This window comes from Anomaloglossus baeobatrachus, chromosome 5 (genome assembly GCF_048569485.1).
Source record: "Anomaloglossus baeobatrachus isolate aAnoBae1 chromosome 5, aAnoBae1.hap1, whole genome shotgun sequence".
NCBI lineage: Eukaryota > Metazoa > Chordata > Amphibia > Anura > Aromobatidae > Anomaloglossus > Anomaloglossus baeobatrachus.
In genome coordinates, this window is record NC_134357.1 from 69,496,265 (window position 1) to 69,509,388 (window position 13,124).

Consider the following 13,124-nt stretch of genomic DNA (forward strand, 5'->3'; position numbering starts at 1 on the left):
GCGAGAGTCTGATGTGTTGTGGCAGAGCATTCCAGAGTATGGGGGAGGCACGGGAGAAATCTTGGATGCGATGGTGGGAAGAGGAGATGAGAGGGGAGTAGAGAAGGAGATCTTGTGATGATCGAAGGTTACATGCAGGTAAGTCCCGGGAGACTAGGTCACAGATGTAGGGAGGAGACAGGTTGTGGATGGCTTTGTATGTCATGGTTAGTGTTTTGAACTAGAGTCGTTGGGCAATGGGAAGCCAGTAAAGGGATTGGCAGAGAGGAGAGGTCTGGGAGTAGCGGGGGGGACTGGTGGATTAGCCGGGCAGCATAGTTTAGATTTGATTGAAGGGGTACGAGACTGTTAGAAGGGTGGTTACAGAGCAGGAGGTTGCAATAATCCAGACGGGAGATAATAAGGGCATGTATTAGGGTTTTTGCAGCTTCTTGGGAAAGGAATGTACGGATCCGGGAAATATTTTTGAGTTGGAGGCGGCAAGAGGTGAAAAGGGCTTGGATGTGTGGCTTGAAAGAAATATCAGAGTCTAGGATTACTCCCAGGCAGCGAGCGCGTGGCACTGGGGAAAGTGAGCAGCCATTGACATTGATGGATATGTCAGGTGGGGGGGTTGAGTGAGGAGGAGGAAAGACAATGAATTCTGTTTTGTCCATGTTCAGTTATAGAAATTGAGCAGAGAAAAAGGATGAAATAGCAGACAGACATTGTGGGATTCTGGTTAGTAGGGAGGTGATGTCCGGTCCAGAGAGGTAGATCTGCGAATGATGGGGTCGGAAGCCAGATTGGAACCAGTCAAAAAGAGAGCAGGAAGAGAGGTGTGAGGACAGTTCAAGATGGACATGCTGTTCCAGTAGTTTTGAGGCACATGGGAGAAGTGATATGGGGCGATAGTTTGACACAGAGGAAGGGTCAAGGGAGGGCTTTTTGATGATGCATGATGAATTTCCTGGCTGCGCTAGCCCATGCTCTCTCCAAGTGAGCCCACTTTTCAAAAATTTGGTAGAGCTGATCAGAGGTGCTATAAAAATTGTACAATTTTTTTTCACAACTGCGACAGAGTATACGGGGATTGTCTAACTCCCTCTAGTGGTGACTGCCTTTAAATTGGATCTCTATCAGAAAAAAGAAGCTCCACTTACAATGAAGATTAAAAACAAAAAAAACAAAAAAAAGAACAAAAAAAACCTGATACCTAAAAAGACAATGTGTTAAAAAATGGAAACTCATCCAGAAAAATATGGATACGGAATCGTCTTTTAGTAATAGCAAAGTGAAATTAAGGGTTATAAAAATATATATTATTACTCACGCATATGTTGAGTTATCCATCCACAACCATCTTTCATTTGATTTTAAAGAACACGTAAGACCTATCCATACATTGAGTGGAAAAGACCTTTGGAAACTGCAACTCATCAATTTCTGAAAATAACAAATAAATATAAACATAATTAAAAATTAAGAGTTTTTGACACATTCTCCCACACATATATTGTATACATATAATAACTTGATCTGAATCCAATTGAACACCTATGGGGAAATCGGAAGAGTTTGAAGAGTCGAGTTGCCATCTCTTTCCATCCAGTCTCTAAGAGGTTGTTCTTGGAAAATGGAAAAAGATAGATCCCTAACACACTAATGTCTTTCTTTGGGTTAAAAAACCTACAATAAAATTGATACCCAACATTAAGAGCTCACCTTGGCATTGGCCATTGGGCTCACATAAAACTGGCCATTTTTGTGTGCTCAGTATCTCAATTTTTTTTATCTCTTTTTTTTTATGCTTTTCATAGCAGAAATGCATATTCATATTCCTATATTAATTGTTACACATATCTTAGCACAGCAAAGTGCAACTGTCTCTTTTTTTGTTAATATACCGTATCTCTTGTTCAGTGTGCGCCTGTTCATATTAGAAAGGTAGGATGTGCCATGAGTCTTTTTCTTAGATTAGATAGTCATGCTCTCTGATTGAGCATTCCTGCTCCTCAGCCTTATGCAATTTTAATCCTTCATTAGTAGGTTCAATTTTCAGCCATAAATTGTATTTTTTTTTTAACCAAAAGAGAGGCATTAGTGTCTTAGGGGACCCAACATTAAGAGATTACCTTGGTGTTGACTGTTGGGCTCACATAAACTGGCCATTTTTGTGTGCAAAATATCAATTTTGTAAAAAAAAATTAAGAGCAGTAATGCATACTCATATTCCTATATTCATTGTTACACATATCTTAGCGCTGCAGAGTGCAACGGTCACTTTTTTGTTGGTATTCACAAGCCTGCAGTCCAGAGTTACATGTAGTTTTACTGAAATAACAGGAAGTATGAGTCTAGAATAGACTCAGTGGTTAGTAAAAAAAAAAATATTAAGATGTCTATTTGTTAATTTTTTCACTTAGAAATAAAATTTAAAAAAATGTAATGTAAAAACCTGATTTAAACAGTAGGCAATTTAATTATGGATACTATATAGTTACACCCCTCTTTTGTTTGTCCTATATTTTAATTTTCTTACCATTTCTTCAGGAATTTTTGGCATTATAAGAGTGGAGTTTTGACTTTCACAAAAGCTCTGAGATTCTTGCCATGACATCATTTTGTCCACCATATAGTAACATTTTTTCTGTATTAGAACCCAGTTCATTGGACAAAGTAGACATAATTCTAAACAAAAAAAAACTGAATGTTAAAAGTCTATGAATGAATAAGTATTGCATTTACAGCAAAATGTTTCCTTGTTCACATACTGTTTCAGTTAGTTGACACGTAATACTGTAAAAATAAGATATACAGTGGAACCTTGGATTACGAGCATAATTGGTTCTGGGAGTGTGCTCTTAAACCAAGTTACTCTTAAACCAAAGCAATGCTTCATGCTGCCAAATCTGAGCACACCTGTACCGGATATCAGAGACTCACTAGTCCGTCAGAGCCAACATCACTGGACCTGGCTGCCATGCATTTAGGCCCCCTTGGGCTGTGCCTGACAATCCCTGTATAGGGGAGTCCGGGGTACGGTCCAGTGGGTAAACTCCCAGACACCTGCCGCCCCTCGGCGATTATAACACATAATTCTATGTAGAGGTTGCATAATACTATATGTGGGCTCCATAATGCTAAATGAGCACTGAATAATACTACAGTGGAACCTTGGATTACAAGCAGAATTGGTTCCGGGAGTGTGCTCTTAAACCAAGTTACTCTTATATCAAAGCGAATTTTCCCATAGGAAATAATTGAAACACAGGCAATTCGTTCCACAACCCAAAAGTATTTACTGTATTTATACAAACTTCTTACAGTAATACAAAATAATGTACTGTATTCATATCTAATAATTACAGTACACTAATACAAAATACTGTACAGTAAAGAACATATAAAGTAAAGTAAACTGCACATTAGCTTAAAATAAAATTGTTGGTGTGCGAGAGATACAGTAAAATTAATGTGCTGTTCTGGTTAGCAGAAAGAAAGTACAACAGTGTATCCACAAATGCAAATTGCTAGACATGCTATATAGTATATACTGTACTGTACAATGGTATACTGTGTACAGTATACAATACATATGTACAGAAAGTTAGCTCTAGAGCGGGTCAGAGCGCGGTGAAAGGACGGACCCGGAAGTGTGCACGGTGAGTATTTGCTCTTCTTGTAAAGCATTGCTCTTAAACCAAGTTACACATTTTTAGAAAGCTTTGCTTGTCTTTCAAAACGCTCTCAAACCAAGTTACTCTTAAACCAAGGTTCCACTGTACATTTTAATATATATTACATGGCTTATTTTGTATCAAATTGCTGTTTAAATCACAGTCCTGAGCAGCAGGGCTGTAACGATCTCGGTCGCAGTTGGTGCAACCTTGACTGGGCCTGTGTGAGAAACCTTCAAACACACATTCCGCTGAAAGATATTGCTACATAGAGACCCTCCTGCTCCCTATGTTGCAATACATGCAGTTGGCCAATTAGAGGTCGGTAGCAGACGTCGGCATTCCAGTGACAGGCGGTACATGGCAGTGACATCAATGTGAGCCTGACAGCTTCTGCGGCAGCTATAGAAGAGGATGCTGCACATCATGGGAGGGGGAGATATTAAGGTTTATCGTAAGGGGTCATCTGCTGGCTTCTGTCATATCTATGGAAGAGGATGCCTCAAGTCATGGAAGCAGGAGAAAGTATGAATAATCATTTATTTTTTTAAACAAAAAGGAATTGTCCAGGATGGGGGACATTATACCTGGGTGGGGGCAAGGGACAAGGGACATTATTACAGAATGGGGGCAAAAGACAGGAGACATTATTATAAGATAGGGCCAGGAAGGGGTATATTATTGTAGGGCAGAGGACATTATGACAGAATGGGGGTCCAGTACAGAGGATATTACTTCAGAATGGGGGTTAAGGACAAGGGATGTTTTTACAGGATGGAGGCCATTAGAAGTTGGAAGGCATTATGACAAGATGGGGGCTAAGAAGAAGGACAGTATTACAGGAGAGGGTCCAAGATGGAAGAAATTATTACAGGATAGGGGCAAGCAAGGGGAACATTATAAAAAAAATGGGCCAGAACGGGGGACATTATAACAGAATACAGGCCAGAATGGAGGACATTAATACAAGGCAGGGGCCAGAAAGGAGGACATAATTACAGGATAGATGATAGGATGGAGTACATTATTATAGGATAAGGCCAGGATGAAAGACATTATTACATGATAGGTGCCAAAATGGGGGACATTATTACAGTATCATTGTCCATCTGACCTACATGATGGTGGGGGACCAGGACCAAATTTTGCACCAGAGCTCATAGGACAGTAATTATGCCACTGCAGAGCAACATTCATAATTCTGCTGAACTCAATCCCTCTTCCACAGAAATACATAAATGCTTTTTTGCCTCATGTAATACAATATACTACATTTTGGAAAAAAAAAATACCTTGCGATGGAATTATTTAGACAAATAAAAGACTATGAAAATTCTGTGCAGTTTAACATGGTTATTAGAAATCAGCAAAATTGAATTCTACATGAATTTTTATTAAAACAATCACATTTAGGAAAATACAGAATTGTTTGTAATTCACTTCAGATAATTTTAGCAAAATGGTGGCCAGCTGTGGTCCCCATCTTTCTAAGTAGGAAAAGGGCCATAAAAAAAAAACAAAAATAGCTCCCTGCTCATGTCTCCAGATGCTATCATAACTCCTTGCACCACCGGTTGGGAGATTGATAGGATGGGGGGTGCCTCTCTGCTTACCCTCAAGCTATGGGGGTACCCTAGACTTTCCATCAACCCAGAATTACGATTGAAGGTATTGACATCTGAACCCCCAGCCATTCCCTATTTCCTGTGCTGGCCCTGATGATAATGTCCCCTCCACACCCACCACCTAAGGGGACAGACCGGGACAGAGACACCAACAGCCCACCAACAACAGACAACAAACAGGGAGTACCAACCGAAACATGCGTACATCAATATCCCACACCAGGGGACTACAACAGGTGCCAAAAGAGTAGTAACAAACAAAACAAAGAAAAGGGGAAAGTAACTGCAAGAGGTACTTTCACACCAAACTGCAGGTGCCAACAACGACAGCAACAGCAGCAGAAACCACCTCCACACTGCTCCAGGTCAAGCTCCATAATGAACTGAATAACCAACATCTCATTCAGGAAGCAGGGGGTATTTATCCAGGCTGGAAGTGGTAATCAGAGAAAACACCTGTGCCGAGTTAATGAGCTTGCAGCAGGCAAGGCAAAACTGACATTAACCCCTATGCTGCCAAAAGAAAAAAAAATGTTTAAAGTGTGTGGTCTCAGATGGTGTAACAGAGACTCCGAGCCTGAGTATGTCACAAATCTCTAAAAGAGTGGACTGTGACAGTACCTCCCATTAACGAGGGGCCTCAGGACTCTCAGGACTACACACTAATGAAAACAAAAATAGGCACAACTCCTAAAAACTGGCTAAACCACCGGTGTTCACCTAAAATGTGAACAGTCCCCAGCGGTAACCCAGGAAAACATGCCAGAACCAAAGGCCATTACGTTGGCTCAAAAATAAATACATCTCTAGAGCGCCAACTTGGGTATGATGTTGTGAGTGTTAAACACCGGGAGTGGCTCCAGCTGTATGACCTAAGGACCCACAATCTCCACCACCCTATAAGGACTGAGGAACCATGATCCCTGAACCACCAAAGTACCCCTCCACTTGATGTTCCTAGAGGACGCCCACACAAAGTCATTAACTGGTCTGGACCTTAACATTTATTCATATGCACACCATTGCCACCAGGTAATCACTCGGAAGGATCAGCAACAGGTGACTCACTACAAGGAAACATAACTTGGTCCTCAGGAATCACGGCCGCCCCCCTCTGACCACCTTTCCAGGGGAGACATCGAGGCCTAAGATTCTGTGTCGCCCTGGGCAAGCCAGGGGACACAGGTCACAACACCACCACACCCCACACTCCAGGTTGGCACATCTGCTAACCTACAAATCCTTGTTGCCTTCCTCCAGGAGTCTGTTGATGCACACCAGGGGGTGGGCCAGGCGGTTGGCTCCACCCACCAAGGAGCTCACAACTCTGGAGGCAGGAAGTTACCAGGCAGTCTAGTCAGGGAGGAGGAAGTGGAAGGAGTGGAGGAGTAGCCTAGGGTGGCTAAAGTAAACAGCGAAGTGACAGTAAGAAAGAGAAGTGGTAAAGAAGGAAAGCAAGAAGTGGTGACAGAGCAGAGAGTGTGCAAGCCTGAGAGCCCAGCTTTGTGTAGGGCCAGAACAGCAAGGTCAGCGACGGCGGTGACTGTCTGGAGGGGGACCGTTTGGAAGTTCCTGGAAGGACCCCGTTGGCTGTGTGCCCGGTGGTCTGGAGCAGTGTTCCGAAGGACAGTCAGCACCAGGGCAGGGGCCTCTCGGACCCCGGCAAGGCTAGGAGTCGCCCAATTTGCCGAATCCGTCAGTGAAGGGGACGTAGATCCCCCAGCAACCAAGTCCCGATTGACAGCAACAGCCCGACCATTACAGGGGAGACACCGCCACCGCCAGGGCACCAGTTTCCCCAGGGCCAGCGCCTGCGGGCAAAGTGTAGAGCTCCTCCGGCCCAGATTGCAGTCGGGGAGCGGGTAACCGGAGGGAATCCACCGCTACCATCAGTCAACACAGGTGCAAGGAAGAGAGACATCACCGTCACCTACCGGGAGTGCAGGTGCAGCCGTCTGTGGGACCGTCCTACCAGCCGTTTGGTTTACCGTACAAACTGTGTCCAAGTCTCAGGCTGAGTGAGTACCACAGTGCCGCAAGGCACAGCACTGCCCCTGCGTCCCTGCGCCCTCCAGGCCCTACACTTTACATCTCTTCACTGGGCCCCGGGATCACCAACCCCTACCCACGGAGGGGCAACACAACACCTGGCTGCTCCGCATCACCATCCCCGGGACCCCCACACTGAGCAGCGGTGGTGCAATCACCACAACCGTGGGTGGCGTCACGAACTATAACAATCCCCACACCCAACAAACACCCCCCTTTCACTCACGGGCGAGGAGTGTCGCTCGAGAAACCCCGGGATCCGGCCTACGGCTCGAGCCACCAGGAGCAGCTGCCGGACCCGAGCAGAAGGGGTGAGCGCGGTGTGCTGACACCCTCCTCCCCGCCCACGACAACTTGGCGTCACGAACAGGATCTTACCGCTCTGCCGTCTGGTAGAGGTGCGCCTTGTTACCGCCGGAGGTATCCGGCAGAAAAATTTCAGAAGCCGCCATCTTTGGCGCGAAAAGTTCCCGCTCGAGCGTCTTCTCGAGCAGTAGAGGCGCGAAGGCCAAAACCCCGCCCCGAGAGAGGAGGGGCCGGAAAGAGCTAAGGGGGACGGAAACAAGATGTCTGCGCCCGACGGAGCCGCTGGAGGAGCGGTGGTCGCAGCCGCAGCGGCACCCGCAGATGGGAATGGGCCTGCCCAGGTCCCGGCCGTAACGGCGGGAGGTGCCGCGGCCCCCGCGCTTGCTCAGGTCATGCCGTTTTCCTTGCCCTATGCGCCCGGAGCTGCCTGGCTACCGCAGTATGACGGGAAACCGGATGCCCTACAGGCCTTCCGGAAAAAGCTTAACCCGTTGCTAGAGCTGTACCCCCTGACTGATAAGCAACGTGCAGCGATAGTGCTAGGCCAGCTAACCGGTGCGGCGGAGCAGGAAGCGGAGACCTGGGCCGAGGGGGACCGGCTCTCTGTAGCCACCATTTTCGAGAAGCTACAGACTGCCTTCGAGACCCGGACCGAAGCTGAGCTGAGGATGCAGTTTTACCAGTGCCGGCAACGAGCTGGGGATAGCATTCGGGACTATGCTCTACGTCTGCAGACCGCCCTCCGCACGCTGAAGCGAGTGAACTCTATTAATGAGGCGGACAGCAACAAGATGTTAGTGGAGCAATTTGCGCAGGGGATGAGGTCCCCTGAGGATCGTAAACAACTCCGGCTGTGGGCCCTGGAACACCCTGATGTGGACTTTGCTGTGTTAAAAGAGCGGGCTATCAAAGCACTACAGCCCCCAGCTGCTGAAGTTCTGGAACCCGTCCCGTGGCCCGCCGAGACAGCTCCCGTTGTGGCGGCCTCAGCCAAACCAACCTCCTTAATACCTGCAGCCCCGAGCAGCACAGTGGAAGAACTGGCAGCCCAGGTCCGTCGCATGGACGGAGACCTTGCCAAGATCCTTGCTGCGCTACAACCTCTGACCAGATCTCAGCCTCCGGCACAGATACAGCTTGCTGACAGTCCCGAAGATGTTCCCTGGATGCAACGGAGAAGCGCTAACAACCCGCGGAGCAGACCTCCAATCTGCTACAATTGCCGTAAACCGGGCCATTATTACCGACAGTGCCCGTTAAACGAGCAACCCCTGGGGCCCCGGGCCAATCCTCAGGAGTAGAACACCGTGGCCCCCCGGACTGGCGAGACCGATATGTCGGGGCCCGCCCTATCATCCCTGTGGCTGTGGACGGCATACCAGTGATGGCTCTCTTGGACACTGGATCACAGGTAACTACCATACCGTACACGTTGTATCAGCAATATTGGGCCACAGACGAGCTGGCGCCCCCAGACAATAGTATAAATTTGATTGCCGCTAATGGACTTCCATTGACCCAGGTGGGGTATAAACAGGTGGCTATGACAGTGGGGCAAGCTGAACTGCAACACCAGGGTATGATTGTGATCATGAATGAACCCAGTGATCATAACCCGAAAATAGTGCTGGGAACCAATGTGATGGAACACTGCATGGCTGATGTGTTGAACCTATTGCAACAGCTAGCCGCTACGGCGGCGGGGAGCCGGCAGAGGGCTGTGCAGCGTGAGATCCGCGCCCTGATGTACCGCCAGCATGTAAGCTCAACCGGAGGGGAGATTGGTGGAGTGAGAGTGATGGATGTTGCTCCATTGACTGTGCCCCCTAGGAGTGAGATGATGATTTGGTGTAGGGCAGCGGTAGGGCCTCGGGGGCGTGACTACCCTGCGATGATGGAGCCCATGCCTTCCGAGCACTGGCCCACTGTAGTAGCCGCCCGAGGGGTGGTGGATGTGAAGAAAGGGAGAGTGCCCGTGAGAGTGTTGAACTGTGGGGAGGAAGAAGTCAGGCTCCCCCGGTATGCCACCATTGCCAAGCTGCTCACCCTGGACCCTCACACTATCCAGGAAGCCAGTCCATCCACACTCCCACCTACCACCAACACTTCCCCACCCCAGGGGGACACAAAGGAGTGGCACCAACAGCTCCATGTAGGCACTGATGATACCCCTACACATCACAGGGCAGGGGTACACAGGGTGGTGCAGGAGTACGAACAGGTTTTCAGTAAGCACCCCCTAGACTTTGGGCAGATTAAGGGGGTCCAACACCACATTCCCACGGGAGAACATCCCCCTATCAAAGAGAGGTATAGACCTATTCCCCCTGCACATTACCAGTGTGCCAAAGATATGTTGAAGAATATGAAGGAGGCAGGGGTTATTCGGGACAGCTGTAGTCCCTGGGCCGCTCCGTTGGTACTGGTCAAGAAGAAGGATGGTACCATGCGGATGTGTGTGGACTACCGGAAGATCAACCAGATAACCCATAAAGATGCCTATCCGTTGCCTCGTATCGAAGAGTCTTTGGCTGCACTGAGAACTGCAAACTACTTCTCGACCCTTGACCTCACCAGCGGATACTGGCAAGTGGCCGTGGCCCCGGAGGACCGGGAGAAGACCGCCTTCACCACCCCGATGGAACTCTGCGAATTCAATAGCATGCCGTTTGGGCTGTGCAATGCCCCCGGGACTTTCCAACGGCTGATGGAGTGCTGTTTGGGACATTTAAACTTCGAGACCGTCCTGCTGTATTTGGATGATGTGATTGTTTATTCCCAGACGTATGAAGCCCATCTGGAGCACCTGGCCGAGGTGTTCGCGTCCCTTGCTAAGTACGGGATGAAGTTGAAGCCCTCAAAATGCCACCTGCTGAAACCCAGGGTGCAATATCTAGGGCATGTGGTGAGTGCGGATGGTGTCGCCCCCGACCCTGAGAAGATCACTGCTATCCAAAGCTGGCCGAGGCCCACTACCGTGAGGGAGGTAAGGCAGTTTTTGGGTCTGGTGGGGTACTATCGGCGCTTTATAAAGGGGTACACGAAGATGGCCGCCCCCATGCAAGATCTCCTCGTGGGACAGACCAAAGGTGGTAGACCCATCGGAGCCCCACTGTCGTGGGAGGACAAGCATGAGGAGTCCTTTTGCCAGTTGAAGGCGGCCCTGACCGGAGAAGAGGTCCTGGCGTACCCTGACTACGGGCGCTCATTCATCCTCCACACGGACGCCAGTAATGTGGGGCTAGGAGCGGTCCTCTCCCAGGTCCAGGATGGAAAGGAGAAGGTGATCGCCTACGCCAGCCAAAAACTCCGGCCGACCGAAAGGAACCCTGAGAACTATAGCTCTTTCAAGCTCGAGCTACTGGCGTTGGTGTGGGCTATCACGGAGCGGTTCCGTCACTATTTGGCGGCAGCAAAATTCACCGCATTCACGGACAACAATCCGCTGACTCACTTGAACACGGCCAAGTTGGGCGCGCTGGAGCAGCGGTGGGTAGCCCGGTTAGCCAACTATGATTTCACCATAAAGTACCGAGCTGGTCGTGTCAACCTCAATGCAGATGCACTCTCCCGGATGCCCCATTTGTCAGAAGAGGGGTGCGAGGATGATGACCTCGAGGAGATTGAGTTGCCTGCGTTTCACCAGCCGCCTCCTGAGAAGGTACAAGTATGTCAACAAAGGGTGGATCTGGACCCGCGGCCCAGTCAAGAGTGGCAGGACGCCCAGGACCAAGCGCCGGCTGTCCGCCTTGTCAAGACTCTGGTGGAACAGGGCGCCATGGGAATGGACCCTAGCGCTCCAGCCGATGCCCAACGCTTGTGGAAAGAACGAAAACGGCTCTACCTACACCAAGGGAGGCTGTGCCGTGAGCTGATCAACCCAAAGACCCATGAGAAAATATGCCAGTTGATCGTTCCTCAAGCTGAGGTCGCTACTGTCCTGCGGGCGTACCATGATGGTGCTGGCCACTTCGGGTGGAAAAAGCTGGAGATGCTGTTGAGGGAGCGGTTCTATTGGAGTGGGATGCGGGAATCGGTGGAAGCCTGGTGCCGAGAGTGCGGTCCTTGTACACTGAGGAGAAAGGACGAGACTAGCCAGAGGGCACCATTACATCCCATCGTTACCCATCAGCCGCTGGAACTGGTCGCCCTGGACCATGTCAAGCTCACCCCTAGCCGAAGTGGGTACACCTACGCATTGACCATGGTAGACCACTACTCAAGATTTATGGTGGTAGTCCCCGTTAAGGACTTGACTGGTCGAACCGCTGCTCGAGCGTTCCAGGCCTATTTTTGCCGACCCCATGGGTACCCCGAGAAGGTGCTGACTGACCAAGGCCCGGCTTTTGAAGCAGAAGTGTTTCACGAATTCTGCCAGTTGTACGGCTGCAAGAAGATCCGGACCACTCCGTACCACGCCCAAACCAACGGCATGTGCGAGAAAATGAACCACTTGGTCCTGGGGCTCCTCAAGACGCTACCGCTGGAAGAACGGAACATGTGGCCGGAAAAGTTACCCGACTTGGTCGACATGTACAATAATATCCCGTCCAGCTCGACAAAGTGCACCCCAGCGTATCTGATGAGGGCTCGGCCTGGCCGCCTGCCGGTGGATCTGGAGATGGGGTTGGAGGCTCCGGAAGCACTCCCTTCAACGGCAGAGTGGGAAAGTCGGAGGAGGACCCAGTACCGGCAAATCCAGGAGTATGTGGAGAAAAACCTCAGTCGAAGTCGAGAACAGCAAGAGCACCGGTTCAACCAGAAGGCGCCTGCAGGTCCTTTCCAGCCAGGAGATGTGGTGCTGAAACGGAAGAGAAAAGCCCATAAACTGGATGACCAGTGGGAGCAAGTCCCTTACGTTGTACAACCCACCGAGTGGGACAATGGGAAGACCTACCAGATCAGTCGTGACCAAGGGGGCACCCTGGCCACAGTTTCTCGGGACCATCTAAAAAAATGCCCCCCAGCGTTGAAGGCAGAGGCTGAAGTACTGGTTCCTCCACCAGTGGAAAAGGCAGCAGAGGTAATCCACACTGTGATGGGTGACTTCCCAGCAAACTGGCCTACACAGAACGGCGCGGTGATACTTCCAGTGATACTGTTCCCACAACCCGTGGATGAAGAAGTAGTGGAAGCGGTTAACCGTGAGCCAGAACCAGTGCCAGTGCCCAGGGATGAATCTGTACCCAGCCCCCCTGCACCTCCGCCTGCTCCACACTATAGCAGGGAGGAGGAACCGATTGTTCCCTCTACCCCACTGTCTAGCACCACTGACACCGGGCCCCGAAGGTCCACCCGTTCCAACCTAGGTAGACCCCCACTTAGGTACAGGGAGACCGTTCTATGAGTAAGAGGGGTCCGCAAATGTAAAAGAGTGTTGTGTGTCTGTTTGAAAAAGTTTGAAAGTTCTGCAATGATAATGAAAATGATCCGAAGAAGTCACCTGATTTGTTGTTGATTTGCAACCGGCTGGAGCTGGCACCAT

The 13,124-nt window shown here is 49.4% G+C and overlaps 1 protein-coding gene across 1 annotated transcript in view; it reads right to left on the reverse strand.

Moving 5' to 3' along the window:
- The window catches only part of LOC142313301 (natural killer cells antigen CD94-like), a 58,153-nt gene that overhangs the window by 16,996 nt on the left and 28,033 nt on the right, over positions 1–13,124 (reverse strand). Inside the window, exons 4-5 of the mRNA XM_075352300.1 lie at positions 2,522–2,670; positions 1,313–1,425 (exon numbers count right to left, since the gene is read on the reverse strand). Of these exons, the coding sequence (XP_075208415.1) occupies positions 1,313–1,425; positions 2,522–2,670 (262 nt within the window). The remainder of the gene's footprint in view (positions 1–1,312; positions 1,426–2,521; positions 2,671–13,124) is intronic.